We start from the raw sequence: 16,964 nt of genomic DNA on the forward strand, positions 1-16,964 counted from the left end.
ACGTGTATGGTAACTGATCCCGCTGTTTTAGAGAAGAATATTAACATGACCCTCATAGAAATGGCCTTGGGGCATGGGTAATCTAATTTAGCTTGAGTAATGTTGCCTGTCATTAGCAAATGAATACAGTCGGGTCCCTCTGAAGGCTATGCAATCTATTCTGCTATGGGTAAAATTAGCCACCAATTAAGGTTGTTTTTCATCCTGGAATAAAAATTCTAACAGGGAAGCTGGCAGCCATAATTGAAGTTAATCACTGCTGAGTTTAGACGTGTCAATCTTGATTTCAGTAGAAGTGATTTTGTATGTTTCTGTCATTGCTCGAGCAGATCTGCCACTGAGAGCTTGCCAGCTATATTCCTGGTAGGCTTAATATTGATGACAATCCAGTGAGTGGCACTTACAAGTGAGTAAGAGATGCCTCCTCGCCAGATGCTGTCATCTGTTTTCAGCGTTTCTCATCCCTCCGCAGTTGACATGAGCTGATCCCTCCAGTAAGACACACTTGATCGTTGATAACGGGTTACAACGGTCATCCACACCGCCGGCTGTTGCTTGGAGACTCTGCAACTGTGAGGTGTTTTGTCTCTCTGCAGACGCCAGGGGACCATGAGCAAATGAAGCAGGTCAGAGGGTCACCCAGTAAGACAGGCTGCGCCAAAAGACACTATTATTACACACTTAGAGACAAGCGGTCGCTCTCACAGCCTCAGCAAGGGACTCGTCCTCTGGGAGAAAAAGCTGTTTCACTGCAAATGTATCCAGGTGGAGCGTGATAATGAACACAACTGTCTCTCATCTCCTCTCAACCCCCACTGTGGGGTTTCTTTTTGTCAAAGCTAGTGAGTGAAATGATTTATCTTTAATGATCAATTTCCTGGTTCAGTTAGCTTGTGATGGTGTTTACAGAAAGCACTTTGGTTCTCTCACGTTACATTCATTTTCTAAAAAGTGTGAGACGTCACACTCACACAACTGTGTTTTTTTTCTGTCCATTTCTCTTTCTTACACACACAGACATGAATGCCTATTTCATATAATTGGCTTATACAATATACAAAGCATCCAGACTCTCTCTTTGATTTACACTCTTACACACGCACATTCACACAAACAAGCAGGCATCGTATCATTCTTGTGAAAGACTTTCCCTTTACCTTGAGCGCTTGCTTTAAATGTCTTGCCATTTAATGTGTTAAAAAACCCAGAGCTGTGCGAGCGTTGACAGGGCTGAAAATGGGCCAGAGTCCTGTCTAAAGTGGGGCAAAGTGGTTTATAAAAAGCATGTCCATTTACTCAAGTATTTCATGGGGGAAAGGTTGATTGTGCCTCTGAGATGTATCAGGATTTTACAGTTTTTCCCTCCTCAAACTGTGTGATATATCATTTCTTTCCCTAGATCTATAAAGGAGATAATATTAAAGGCTTTATCATGTCAGTTCATAAAAGGAAAAGACATAGTAGCAACCATTGAAGTGCAGCATACAGTATGTGACAACCACTTGTAGGATTTCAAAAGTAAGCAGGAGAGCTTGTTCCAATTAACTTAATGTATACACATATTCAAGAACATACGGAAATAGAGAACTCTCTGCTGTGCTGCATAGACAAGCATATTTAAACTGTATAAACAGAATAAACAAAACATTTTAAAGGTCCTTTGTTGAAGCCCTTTTTCTGCCCTTCCGAATTCAGATCAGCTGCTGCCATCAGGTGGGACCCGTGTCTCAAACCTTGACAGCTGATTGGCTGAGTAAGTAGGTTAGCTCATTCAGACGACAACTAATAAAGGAAATCTCCCCCCCAAGAGTCCCCTGGCACACAGCACCAGAGACAACTGAGCTGGAAACAGATCGGACTGAATAAGAATATGAGAGAGATTTGACAGAGAATGTTCTAGATAAGTGATAGATTGATAACATCAGTATTTGGCATGCAAATGAAATATTAAACAGCACTGTCAAAACTTGACAAAGGTTTTCACTGGATTGTCTTTTATGCTGTAGTTAGAAGTGCACAACTGGAACGCTCACAATCAATAGAATGTGTCTAAACTTTAAATGAAAGTGTCTGATCTTGACCCGACTTATCAACATCAGAAGGGTCAGGTAATAGGTGTGATAGGTGTAAACATTTCCCGGTATATCTTCATCATGTAGCTGAATGGCCTCAGCTCACCAACAGCAACTAGGGAGGGAGAGGAAGAGAGGAGAGCGGTAGAAACTAGGGCACTGTTATCTGGCCCCCTTTTTTTTTTAACCAAGCACCAGGCACAAGGCAGAGAAAGAGAAAGAAAGAGTCGTGGACGGGAGAAGAGAGGACATCAGAAGTGTAGTGAAGCTGTGAACAAGACAGGGGGAACCTCTGGAGTCAACATCCGACGCAGAGGAGCTAAAAACAAGCAGGACAAAGGCAACTTTGACCGTCTTTACGATCTCACACACTCTATCTAGACAAAGCCACATACACACTAGCATTTCACTTACTCGTGTCACACACACACACATGCAAACACAGGCACGCGCACACACCGACTAACACCTCTTTCCTGCTTACAACTTTTTGCACATCGAGCAGCAACATGTATGAGGAGCAGGCGACCAAGGTCAAGATCACCTCTGTGGTGATTTTGGTGGGCATGTCGTCAATGCTGGCGGCTGTGGTGACTGACCACTGGGCTGTGCTCAGCCCCCGGGTGGAGAAGTTCAACGCTACCTGCGAGGCGGCCCACTTTGGCCTCTGGAGGCTCTGCAAGAAGAGCATTTTCATCGTGGAGGAGGACCCCCAGGGCAAAGGCTGCGGCCCCATCAGTTTACCTGGAGGTATGGAGCTTCCTCATATTACAGCTGGTGAAAGAATGTCGGCTGTTTGATGATGTGGTTTTGTGAGTAGGGTTCTTGCTTGTGCTTACAGTTAAGGTTCATGTCAAGGTCTTCTTGACACTTGATGTGGTCAGACATAAATGTAATATGTATAGGTAAAACTTTTCTATTTGTAAAGTGAATTTATTGTGCGGTTGCTAGCTGACAGCTCCCCTAACTGTATAGTCACAATCAGGAGTTTGTCTTTTGCCAGATTTAGAAAGACAGAGGAGGAAAAAATGGTGGTGGAAAGTGAATGAAATATTAAGAAAAAACAGCAGAAAAAATGACTTCAGCTGGATATTGTGGGAACATCCTTCATGGTGTATCTGCTACCTTTTATCTGCTTTCCTGTATCACAAGATCAAATTAAGCCTTGACTTTGATGTATGTGGGTTTCAGCTCTACAGAACTGGTGGTGGGGGGGGGTTGCCTTCACCTCACATTTTTCATTAATCCTTGCATATGTATCAGAAAAAGACAAAGCAAATTGTATTTAAGTTTTCCATAAATCCTGGAACATCAAACCCTCAAATATTGCTGCTTTGATACTACAAATCATTTTAAGGACTGTCTTGGTGGAAGTAGAGAAGGGAAAGAAATGGTTGGAGTCTAAAGTGTCTCTTCCACTCTGCTTTCTCAATCTCCATCTGTGTGTCTGTTCCTTCCTCTTTTTTTGCTTCTCCCCTCTCAAAGACACATGCCAGCAAATACAGTATGTTGGCATGCACACTACACACACATGGCCGTGCATTAGGACTGAATGTGCAACAGTTCTATGCCCAGCCTTCCACTGAACCATCATTATCTTCCACAGAGGAAGTCTCTGAACAGACTGCCAATTAAGCACACTCGAACAGCTGAAGTCAAGTGCGTAATGGAAGAGCATTGCTGCTATACTTCACAGTTACACATGACACAAACATGAAAACATTCTGCCTGGGCCAACAGAGCCCCATTTACCTCACAGCTAAGGCCCTATTTCTCTCATTTTCTCGTAACTCTGTTGTCGCATCTCTCACATCACAACAGGAATTACATCATTTGTCAGTATTTTGTCTGATTCTCTATAATAAAAGTTCATAAGGGTGCAATTTAACTTCTACACCCCTTGTTCATTCTGACTCACAGTAGATCTGAGGTTGGCTTTGATCTCAGATGCGAGACTGTCTAGAGAGCAGTTTTTAGGGATTGCACTTAATTCCCAGAGTAAATTCTGATGTCACGGTGCTTAAACCCACCAATTTGTGGCCAAACTCTTGCTTAATCGTAAAAAAAGAAAAACCAAAAAGTGGGAGAGGTTGCTCGCTACAGCATCTGTATCAAAAAAATAAAAAGGTAAAAAGGAAGTTCTCTCCCTTCCTTGCATAATGTTGCATACAGTAAGTGATTCCAAAAAAAAGTAAGTCAAAACCCTTCTGTCGTGCATTTAAAAAGTCTGCTTCTCCAAAAATAGCCTTGTAGCTTTAATTACAAGAGCCAAAATTGAACCGAGCCAGCCCTGGGGTAAACAGTGTCTCGCTGGCCTCTGGCTGTGTGTTCGTGCCTTGCAGACTAACAGAGAGATTTCACTCTGGCTCTATCATTGACTTAGCCTCCGGCTCCGGCACCTCAGGATCAGTACAGACCTTAATGAAGTGTGGCTTCCTGCTCCAGCTCATGAGTTAGAGTACACCTGGGAGACTCGGGAGGGATGAAGGGGATTGGGGGAAGAAAGCAGAAGTCTGCGTGGGTGGATAGAGGCAGGGATGTCTCTGTTGAAGGGGTAATGGGGAGCTCTTTTACGGTGTCCAAAGAAGGGGGGGGGGGACTCTCAGTGAAGAGAGATGTACTACATTTTATATATTGCATGTTTAGGAAGCAGAAAAACAGGACCAGTAAATGCAACTAGACAAGATGCATGCCTGCCATAAAAATGTGGCAGCTATAGGGATATCAATGGCGTCCAAAACACCTTCTTGGCACAGAATGGAGACAGAAATTTCTATCTGTTAAGACCAACAGTGAGAGATTTTTCCCATCCCACAAGTCAATCACCTGTGGAATGCATGACGAGCATATTGTAGCTGACTGACTCCATATCTCCTATCTCTATGATGAATTAATACCTTCACAACCTGACAGCAGCAGTAAAACAGTGTCAGGTACCAGTGTAGAATCCCAACTGCTTCTCTAATGCTCAACATTGAAAGAGAGAAGCCATCTGACAGACTAAACTTGTCGGCTGCCTCGCCTTTCTTGCTTCCCAGCTGTGCACCAAGGGGAGTTCAGCTCAGTAACGCAGGGCTCCACCTTCCCCATGTCTGCTGCCACCTGTCAGAGTGTGTGGCAAGAAAAATCTTCTCTTGGCTACAATCCCACAAAGTTATTTTTTTCCCACACTTGGGTTATAAGGAGAAAAGAGTCATTCTGTCATATTATCTTAAAAAGTGTGCTGCTCTGCTGTTTGCTCCCACGTCAGTTATGGTTATACAAGCCCATCTCTCCCCATTTGTGGCCCTGCTGTCGTCAGAAATGGATCTAATGTGGCTGGTGAGTGTGGTGGTGTGTCCCTATTAGGGGAGTAGATCGCAATTGCTCTGTGTTGTTTGTCACACCACCTAATTTTGAGATGACACTGGGTGAGATGCTGATTGATGGTTTCTTTTTTCCCTCCTCAGAGTGAGTTTTACTGACCGTCCTCACCAGGCAGGGCTGAGGCTTGTGGGGAAAAGTTAAATATAGAGTTTCTCCAGTGGCCAAAAAAAGGTGTCTGGAAATTTCTTCTCTTACAAACAGTTGCTTTCTCTAATGGCATCTCATTCGTCAATCTGCTAGTGAGTTTGACAACAAAAAGGATCATATTTCTGTCTGACTTTAGCGGTTTGCTTTTTCCTTGATAGAGTGCTTTCAGGCTGAAGGCTTGGCTAGATTGCAAATTTTATGAGTGTATAATAGCGTTGCACTTAGCAAGTCAGCTAACCACAGACAACATTAACACCTCTTGACAATGTCTGCAACATGGAGTTATTTTGATAGTTTCCATAGATTTAATATTCCAATATTCAACCTGCACTAGTTCATCCATTTGACAGTTCTGAAAAAATATTTAGATCCTTTTAGCTCACTTAGCAACACTGGTGCAAAATTGTACAACTACTTTCAACATCCTGCTCTGGTAGTTTATAGGATGCCTGTGAGGTTCAGGGGGCAAAAAGAGCTCTAATACAATTTTAGATTTGTCTACCTAAGTAAGAATCCACTGAGTTTACAGCCTAATGGAGTGTTTAACTGGCAAACAACATCACACCAGCTTTGCTTTATCTAGTTCTCAATTTAATGTGTGTTGTAGGTTGAGTGTTGAGCACATCAGCAAAGCACAATCATAAAAAAACCCAGAGTTGATCCAGAGTGCACCATAACAGATTACAGCCTTGATGAACAGTGTATACCCAAGCAAGCAGCGGTGATTGGACTTAATAACATGCATTTGCATTTTCCCAAACACACGGGGAGTTAGTCGTCAAGAGGCGCATACACAAACACTTTTTCATATAGGCACAATTATGCTGCTTTTGTGAAGAGGTTGCATAACAATGGCAGCAAAGCATTGCACCCAGATGACTTTTGAAATTAGCTTCCCACAAATGACGCATGATGACAGCTTGAGAGCTGTAAAAAAAAATCAAACAGACCCTTTATGGATAACATCATGCTCCTCTGCAGGAAAATAAAGAGCATAAATAGTGCTTTTGTGTGCATGTATGTGTTATGATGCATATGTGCAAGGAGAGGCAAGGGAAAATGTGTTTATTTGCAGCTGTGTTTTACAGTTTCCAAGTGGTCAAGCATCACATGTTTTTTCCAGCTTTACAATGGAAAGAGATTGCCCCCTGACCACTTACACTTCAAATAAAACACCTTTCTCCTCCTCGACTTCTTTCTGTGACTCAATACCTGGCTGGTGCCCCCAATTCATGCCCTTAAAAGCACGGATATTCACCTTGAGCCACCATTTTCACTCTCTAGATACCCAGTTATTTTCCTCTGTGGTTTGTCTGGTTTCTGCTTTGGGTGCACAGCCAAAAATGTGGAGGTGTGGTGCTGATTTTGCATTTGGAAAACAAGGTCCAAAATTTGTATGAATCATTACCCATTATATAAATTTGAAATATATAAAAGGAAATACATATTCAGAGATAACTGCTGCCCCCATTTACAGAATGCTGTGCTAGGATGCGGTTTGTGGTGATTATGATGATCACACACACATACATGCAACTACAGGAACACAAGGGTCGCAAGGACTCTCCTTTACTGTGGTGTCCTAGTTATCAGAGTTCCTGGTGGAATAGCCATTCAAATACCACCAATCCTATTCACATTGACCCAGAATTAGTTGGTCATTCTGTGTGGCTAGAAAAAGAACAGCCCCCCCATCACCTGAAAAACCCATCTTCCGTAACACTCCTAAAGAAATAGAAACTATTTCCAGGACCAAAGATATCATTATGGGTAAAAACATGGTACCATAATAATTCTGTCAGTTTGATGTTATGTATCCTCAGAAATGTCAAGGATAGGTGGAGAGTGAGTGGAAAGAGGAATATCAAACAGAGAAACTAGCTGTAAAAAGGAAGAAAGCAGAAGTTGTGGCGAAAGAGAGAAACAGAAAAACTTTTAAAATGCATGCAAAAGTGCAAGTGGAGAGGAGAGGATGGAGAGGAGTCAAAGTGCCAAAGGTAAGGGGAAAGGAGAAGCTGCATATTAAAGAGAGGAGGTGTCAGCAGAGTTTAATGGAAAGAGGCAAAACTAAAATGACAGGCGATACTTCGTTCTAATGACTCTCCCACCTGGAACTAAATCCCCCTATTAGCCAGACTTGCAAGGTCAATGATACGCACCCAGATGTTCTCCTCCACACTGAATTTTCCTCATCTGGATTTGCAATACAAGCCAGATTTATTTTGTTTACCTTTTTTGGGCAGTGTAGTTTTACTTTCAATGCAAAAAGTGTTTTATGGTGTACTCATATTGTGGTTGCACTTAGTAATAGCAACGCAGATGTGTGTTTTTGGCAACAGAGAAAAAGAATAATAATGGCATCTGTTGTGGCCGTGAAAACTAAAAAAATGTAGCAAAGTGGATAAATCATGTGGATGAATCACACCTAACTGCTCTTCCTGTCTTCTGTCTTAGTACCAAGATAAAGTACTGAGGAAAGAAGAGATTTCCTCTCCTGTCGTGACTTTTTATTTAAGAGAAATGCTTCATTTAGAACTGCTGCTGTCACTACCAACAGTATAAAGGCAAGGAGCATGCCAATAGTTAACTATATCAGTTGCATTATAAAAATACTTGTTCTTCTTTCTATAGTAAGCCTTCAAGCCAAGGTTTATAGAATAATATTTTAATTACATTTTAATTTAAAATATATGTATCATAATACCAAGGCTAACTACCTGCAGCACACAAAAACAATTCTGTTTCTTTATTTCCTGCTCTTCTACATGGATCATCATCTGGTGAGGATGCTGATTTTATGGATATGTAGCTTTCTCCTCAGTCTTTTAGCATTATATCATGTTTGTTCATATTTAAGACCCCTTTCACTGGCTTCTCAGTTTTTAAACCGAATCAGCTAGAAAAAAGTCTTTTCAACCAACTCACAGAGATGTAGCGTTAGCATTATCTTACACTGGCGAGCTACACCTGATAAAATCTGCCAGCATCAGACACCTTGCCTGGGTCCAGACCTTTGAATCCACTCACTCCACCGAGTCGAGTTGACAATTCTGTCTGATATCAGGTAATCAGGCATCACTTAACCCTTACATACTGTTCATATTCTGACCCTTCACAGTATGAAGTGGGTTATTTTTGACCTGCCTCAAGTATTCCTTTATAGTTAGTCTCTATACCAAACTTTGAACCACAAATGTATTTTGCATCCATATACTGTTAATTATTACTGTCATTAATAAATGGGTGATTTATCCTTCATTAATGTTTCAGAGAGCAGAGAGAATGTTTTCTTTAGGTGTGACATTATTTGTTTATGGAGAAAACACTTCAGCAATCACACTATATTATGATCTCATGTTATATAAAACAGGAGAACATAACAGCCTTAATTATTTCTATGAATCTTATTGAAAGTGAACAATGCAACAACATTTTTGAATAGTAAGTTTCATTATAACCATTAAAACCATCAATCATAACAATAAATCATTTTTAAATATTTCTATTTTTGTATATTCTGGGCCACTTTGGAAAAAATCATAACATTTCAGACTTAAAGAATGTTATTTAGGGTGTTTTATTGCTTTCAAATGTCAAAATGGGTCAAGTTTGACCCAAACAGGGTTAAGCCGTCAAAATCCACGGTTGTCAGCTTAAAATGAGACATCTGCTTCTGTCTTGTTCTGTGTGAAATCGAAGACCCGCTTTTTTTTTAAATTACAGCAAATTTTGAGTGCTAAATCTGCCACCGTTATAAAACTGACATGCTGACATAGTGACAGTAACTATGGGGGGCGAACCATCAATAACTAAACCTAAGAAAATCAGTCACTATCCTAACTAATATTCTTTCACTGCGCTCTACATTATCTTTCTTAATTCAATGGGATCACACAAATAACTAAAGGCTCAGTCTCTCAAAGTTTCCTTTGTTTATATAAGAGGTCTTACTGTCTTACCTTTGTGTGGTGGGTAGATAACAGTCTTCATAGAGACTGAGGTAAATCTTACAGCTACACCCAACACAAACACACATTAGCTTAGATAAGCTAAGCCCCAGAGGTAAAGACACCTATTGAGAAAAGATTAATGAAAATAATATATTTGCAAATTCAAGCTGCACTGTGACCCCACCTCCAATTCTCCCTACCGCCAACCTGCGCACGCACGCACACACACACATGCACATATGCACACCTATGCATGCACACACTCTTGATATGCCTTTACATGCCTAAATAGATAGGACTAGCCAAGACCTGCAGCAGCCTGTTGCTAGGTTACCTCTAGTGATTCTTTCTCATCCTGTGTAACAAACAGCTCCTCTGTTGCCAAGTACACACACATATGTGCACACAGACACCAACACACAAATATTGTCCATCTCTGTGGACAGAGACAGCACCTGTCTGCTTTATGGGTTTAATCTCAGCAAGAAAGGATGGTGAGTGGAGGAAAGGTTTGGCCTTTACATCCTCTCCAGCCCTCCCTCTCAGCCCATCTGCCCTCAACAAATAGATAAATGGATGTGTGGGAAATGACTGCATCTTGGAAAATCACTTTTCTGTACGAGGCTATATTGAAATTTGTGTTCAAAAGAGTTTGGGCAAGCAAAGTGCAGAAATGTGTCATTCTTGTGTAGAAATGGGTATGGACTGATTTCTGAGAAGTAAACACAGCCAACATGAAGGAAAGTGAGGGACTGTTTTTTTTAGGATGACAGCAAGTCACAGAACACTGCTGTGTTTTGGAGGCGGTGTTGATCAAATAGCCAAAGAGAAACTGCAACAGTTGTGCATGCTGATTCTTTACCAATTTAGAAATGAGAAAGATGTCTGGCTTTATTTATTTATTTCAGATTTTAAATAGAGGATAAGCCCCTTGAGATGCACCAACTCAGCAGGTGAATGATTAAGATTATAACTAGTACCAAATAACATGCTGCAAGACTTCTGCTTGTTCAATATGTGATTGTTATTTAAAGAACAGTTTTGAACAAAAGAAAATTCTGATTGCAGAGAGCTTTGAATTTTAGTTATATGAGAGTCAGATGTGTATAAAACTGTGTCATCTGCATATAATTGAACAGAACAATTAGAACAAATTTTAGGAAGATCATTAATAAAGATGGAGAGAAGTAAAGGTCCTAAGATAGATCCTTGTGGTACATTCTTTTCAACAATTAAATAATCTGATTGATTGTGATGAAAAGAAACACACTGACAACAGTTATGGAGATAAGAATTAAAACAAAATAATACCTGTTGAGAGACACCAATAGCATAAAGCTTATCAAGAAGAAGATAATGGTCAACTAAATCGAAAAACTTGGTTGAATCAATACTAATTGCCCCTGTGAAATAACCTTTGTCTAAAGATGACAATACATCATTAGAAAATTTTACAATGGCCACAGTGGTAGAAACATTAGAACGAAAACCAGACTGAAATGGGGATAAAATATTGTGATCATTAATGTACTGTGATAATTGATTAAAAATGAACTTTTCAAATATTTTATCTGTAGTACAAATAATAAAAATTGGTCTAATTATTAAGATCTAGGGGGTCTACACCTTTATGAAGTGGAGTCACTTTAGCACATTTCCAAATAGATGGAAGATTACAAGTGGATAGGGACAGATTAAATAGGTCAGCAAGTGGGAAAATAAGCACTTGAGAAGCTAATTTTATAAACTTAGCCTCTAAGCCATTTGGGACCATGAGCACAGCCAACATTAAGAGCAGAAATAACTTGCATAATTTCAATGGGTAAAATATGTCTGACAGAAAATTTAGTCACTGGTAGTTAGGTTGCCAATTTGATGATTTAAATAAAGTGAAACAAAAGAGTAAGAACTACAAACAGAGGAATGTGAATGATGACTGAAAACTTAAGAAATAATAGCAACTAAACCATCATGGACAACTTCATCATTAACATGGATCTGTGCAACAGAGCTTTTACTGGGGCTAAGGATACTTTTCATCCTGTTCCAGAACTGTTTAGGATTACGAAAATCATGAGAAAGACTATTTCTATAAAAGTTGTACTTAGCATTCCTAGTTTTTATTTTACAGAAATTTGTATGCTTCCCAGTCAGCTGGATACCTAGATATTTGATATTTTGCATAGGCTTTATTTATGCTTGGGCAAAATACAGTATAACAAGCACTAATTTTCTGGCTTAATAAAGAATGCCTTTCAACCAAAGAAGCACACGTTCAAGCTGCTGGGTTTGCTTGCATCCACCCGCGTAAAGTGTCTCTCATGTCTTATGCCTCATGTCTCTCTCCCTGTCTTACTCTGCAGCAAAAAACTGTTCCTACTTCAAACACTTTACATCTGGGGAAGAAGCTGAAGTTTTTGAAGTCAAGACCCAGAAAGGTGGGTGCCTCCTCAATGACACCGAAACTACATATTACAACAGATCCATTTTTTTTCTCAGAGACCTAACTGAACGTCTCTGATGAGAAAAAAAATACAACAAAACCATTTTCTAGTAAAGTAAAAGGAAAGATGGTGAACAGTAGATCAGGTAAAACAGAGTGTCATATATGCATATACAGTACATACCACATATCCATCAAACACAAACCTAAATACAACACATGAAGTGCATTTTATGTCACATATAAGACCCCCTACAACATATCAACACAACACTATGTCTCCTACAAATTCATTTTATTCATACACAACTAATTTGCAATTGCAAATATGTTTTGTAGGAACTGTTAAAGCCACCTAGATTACGTTTTTTTCAACATCATGAGAAAACCTTTGAATGCAAACACAGTTATAGTGCGCACTGTCCTTCATATCAGATAAGGGAATAATCTGTATGCAACCTGATTGTCATCTCCTCATCTTTTCTTCGTTAGCTAGATTGATATTTTCAAAGTGAATCTATCTCCAGGAAACAGCTTCATTACATTACGTTACATAATACATACACTGTATAGGTACAACAGGACTGTATATTGTATCTATAATGCAAAACACATAATGGTCACTTATTTTATAACTATGTATAAGTGTGTGCAGGCAGGAACAGCAAGGGCAACTTGATTTGTACAATAAATTTCATACAAAGAGTGATTTTAAAAGCTTTACTTAGCACATTGAGAATAATGTAATTCACCCACTTTACCAAGAGAAAGAACTACATTGAATCAATGCAAAAAAAAATAAGTTAGTGAATTTGGGCAGCCTGCAAATCTGTTGATGAAACATAACACAGAAGGCAAAAGTGAACAGGGTTGACACTTACATACACATATATAGTCACACAAACCAACAGTCCTCAAACAGACACAGAATGAGGCCGACCTACACTGGAGAGACTGTAAGGTTATTTTACACTTGGTGTTATTCCACAGTCGGGGTGCTGAAATGGAATAGGATGCTCCAAGGATCATTTCTATCACAGTTGGGGTGTTATGGCGAGGGAAAGACTAGATTATGTTTATCTGACAAACAGTTAGGAGGGGAGTCGGGCGGTAAGACAGAGAGATTTTCTAAAGATCTTGTTATGAGCCTGCAGCATCTTATCTGTCATGCAAATGGCATTTTTGCCAGTTTGGGTAACTGACTGTTGTTTTTTAAAGTGAGGCTAATTTAAAGGCTAATTATCTGTGTCATAACCCGCCTGAGTGCTGTATTGAAACAATTGCTATGTAAACAGTACTACATCCCCCGGTTTCCTACTCACTCTCTCAATTTTTTAATCGCTACAGCTTTGCCGTCTCTCTTCCCTCCGCCTCTTTTCTTCCCTTTCTCACTCTATCTTGCTCTTCCCAATTCTTTCCTCTTTTCCTTTGTCTCTTCCCTCTCTTCAGAGTACAATATCTCAGCAGCAGCCATCGCCATCTTCAGTCTGTTCTTCATGATAATGGGCACACTCTGTGTCATCTTCTCCTTCGGGAAGGGGCGTGACTACCTGCTCCGGCCTGCTGGGATGTTCTTTGCCTTTGCAGGTCAGTTATGGCCGATAATCCCAGATCAGCCTTTGTCTTGTACTCTTGTCTCTATGTTACAACTCAAATTCAAATGAGTTGTATCAGTGTCACCATCATGCACACCTCTTCTTTTGATGATGATTGTCTTTGTAGTTAATTTTAGTGACCAAGCCACTGACATTTTTTTAGAGTTGGCACGTGCTGATAGAGTTGATGTAGCTCTGGGCTGACATTTCAAAATATCCAAGTGTTAAATTAACTGTGATGGGTGTGAATCCCATCTAGCGCTGTATTCACTGTTACAGGCGCAAAGCTAAAACAAAATTGACAATCTTGCAGTGAAAATGTGGAACTGTAAAAACATTTGATTAAACAGATATGACAACATAAATGCCATGAATGTAAGTGAAGCATCTGCTTCTTTCCAGTCCGTTACAACCCATTCTTACTGTTTTGGCACGCAGGCCTTTGCATCATCATTTCTGTCGAAGTAATGCGCCAGTCTGTCAAGCGCATGATTGACAGTGACGAGACCATCTGGATTGAATACTACTACTCCTGGTCCTTTACCTGCGCCTGCGCCTCCTTCACCTTGCTCATCCTCAGCGGAGTCGCCCTGCTCCTCATCTCCATGCCCCACATGCCACGTAACCCCTGGGAGACCTGCATGGACGCTGAACCTGAAATCTTAGATTAACCACAAATGATGCATCTAAAGAGCTGGCTGAAATGACAGAAACTACAAATGATTTTACATGTATTAGCCCTTTAATGACTAATCCCATGTACTTACTGTATGATTATTGTAAGCTATTTTCCAAAGCATTCAAATAGCCTGAAATTCCACCCTCTAAACATTCAATGGTTTCAGTTCATGTTAGTGAAATCAACTGCCAATTAACACCTTTTTTGAAGCAAGATTCTTTCAAACTCACATTACCATTTTTTTAGGCCTACACATGCTTACTGTCATGTTTGTGTTTGGGGTTTTGTTATTTTGTGAAAATGGCTCTTTAATGCAATTCTTTTTAGCAGTTATGTCTTATGTATAGGGTGTTTGAGCTTTTAGCAAGCACCTGAACACACCAACAAGTGGCTCTGCTTTTTTCACATTACCACATGACCATAAAGTAGCTTGACATAACTTTTATTGAAAAAAAAACAACTAGATGTCCACTGTGATAAATTACCAGTTTCAAGCAAGATTCAAGTCTCCTCAAAATGATGTACATACTAAAATATCTTGTGACCAGTGGGTGTCTAGAAGTAATGAATGAGTCAAACTAGAGATGCGTGATATGTTTTTAAAATTTCAAACAATTTGTAGTAAATGTGGAAAAAAGATGCAAACACCTCTGAATCACCCTGCAAAGCTGGATTCGACAAGACCTGGGTCAGAATATTTGACTTTGACACATATGTACAGTACCAGTCACAGATTTGGACATACTTTCTCATTCAAGTGCATGGGGAAGGTGTGTCCAAACCTTTGACTACTATTACTATTACAACTATTACTGCATAATAGCACATAAAACATTCAAGTGACATTTGAAGACATTTTAAGAAATGATGTTATTTGATCATTAGTGGCTAATCTGACAATATGAACTGTCAAACTGCAGATAAGGTTACTATATCGGGTACTCTACTGAAAGTTAAAGGATTTTAAGATACTGTTTTACACCGGATGAGACAAAAATAAAACACTATGACAAACAAAAAAACATGATCAAACCTTAAGAATGATTAGATCAATTTAGACAGGAATACAAAAGACCAGGTATGAAAAAAACAGTACTGAACTAGACTGTTCTGGAAACAAACTCCCACTAAGACTAAAACTTGACCACACAAACAGTGACCCATTGTACTCTAACACTGTTTAAAATGAGGTAGTGAATCATTGAAATGGGCTACTGTCTCTGCAGTCTTTTCCTTTTTCCACAGACTTTCTCCAATCAGTCTGTGCCATTGATTGTCTAGAGAGAGACCACTTGCCTGATACTCCCTTGTTGACGCGAGTCATTGATTTCAGGTCAATGTTCAAGACCCCTGGAGACTTAAGTCCAGAAGCCCCAATCCATGATATTGTCCTTAATATTTGCTGAACCTTGGGGTCATGCTTTACATGTTAGTGAATGTAATCTGCTTTTAGTGGGCATTTTTTTAAAAAGTAAATAGGTAAAACAGCAGACATACAAAGTTTAGAAAAAAATGAAAGTTTGCTACATAACTGTGTGGTTTGAAGTATATCTTCACATAAAATATATTGTAAACATCCGTAGAGAATTTTTGTAACATTTAGAAGAAATATAGATGTTTGTGGCACTGATGTTTTTTTTATTAGCATTGATGTATTAAATTATGTTGCCTTCCTTTTGGGGCCATATATGCCAAAAGTTGAAATATTTAGGATAAGTATGACACAGATGATTGACAGATTTTGCCCTTGATTGTAAAACTGTACATTGAACATTCAGTACATTCACTTGTACATTCAGTTTTCTGTTCTGTAGACACTATATTGTTGCTGTCGGATGAAAACCCTGACTGATAGATTTTCTGGTAAGTGACTTTTTAATTATATTCATGTTCAAATCATAGATAACCTTTTCAGTTCTAGTACAATCAATAAAAAAAACACAAAAATCAGATTTCACCTGACAGCAGTAATTTTTATTTTGCTCTTTTTCCTGTTACACAAACGTTGTATATTATTAGCAAAACAATAATCTACTTCCAACATGTTATTTTTCAGTGAGTCACTCTGGCCCCCGAGTCATTCAGTCAGTGAATGTGCAGTGAAATTAAAGTTGCCTAAATGATGCAGCTTCACAGGGGAACACAAGCAGAAGTGATTATATTTAGCTCTGAGGTCCTTTTGAGAAGAACGTTTTTCCATTTTTCTTACAGCAATCACAAAATTTACTTGGTCATTGTACAGGTTTGTATTTTAGAAAACTGACACGATACATGTATGTTCTTTTTTTTTTTTTCATTTTATGACTATTTTACAGGATTTACAATGATGACATGAATCCTGCCGTCATGTTCAGCTGGACAGGAGCCAGCTGTGGTTTAAATGAATTAATAGTTGAAAAGTCTATGCATAATAAAGCTTATATAATAAACCTGGAGATGTTTCATGCATAAAAACACATTTTTATGAAAAAACACATAAACAATAGACCTGATTTGTATATTATTTCATATTTGTAAATTCTCTGATTAAGTATATGTCCATGATTGTCTTTTTTCAAAAGAAATAAAATAAATGTTGGCTATTAAAAAAGGTCAGTAATGCTGTTTGATGTTTGTATAACTTCTTGCTCACAGTACAAGGCAAATTTCCACTTTGGTATGACATCTGTACTTTTTTTTTAGTCTTTTAGCTACCATTACCGTGGATATGAT

At 39.2% G+C, this 16,964-nt stretch overlaps 1 protein-coding gene across 1 annotated transcript; it reads left to right on the forward strand.

Annotated features, from left to right (window-relative positions):
- Positions 1–2,581: 2,581 nt before the first annotated feature.
- cacng1b (calcium channel, voltage-dependent, gamma subunit 1b) lies at positions 2,582–16,964 on the forward strand. Its single transcript, XM_067616509.1, has 4 exons — positions 2,582–2,822; positions 11,899–11,973; positions 13,428–13,565; positions 14,012–16,964. Exons 1-4 carry the CDS (start codon positions 2,582–2,584, stop codon positions 14,242–14,244), a joined length of 687 nt encoding a protein of 228 aa, XP_067472610.1. The 3' UTR covers positions 14,245–16,964.

This window comes from Thunnus thynnus, chromosome 17 (assembly GCF_963924715.1).
Source record: "Thunnus thynnus chromosome 17, fThuThy2.1, whole genome shotgun sequence".
Lineage (NCBI taxonomy): Eukaryota > Metazoa > Chordata > Actinopteri > Scombriformes > Scombridae > Thunnus > Thunnus thynnus.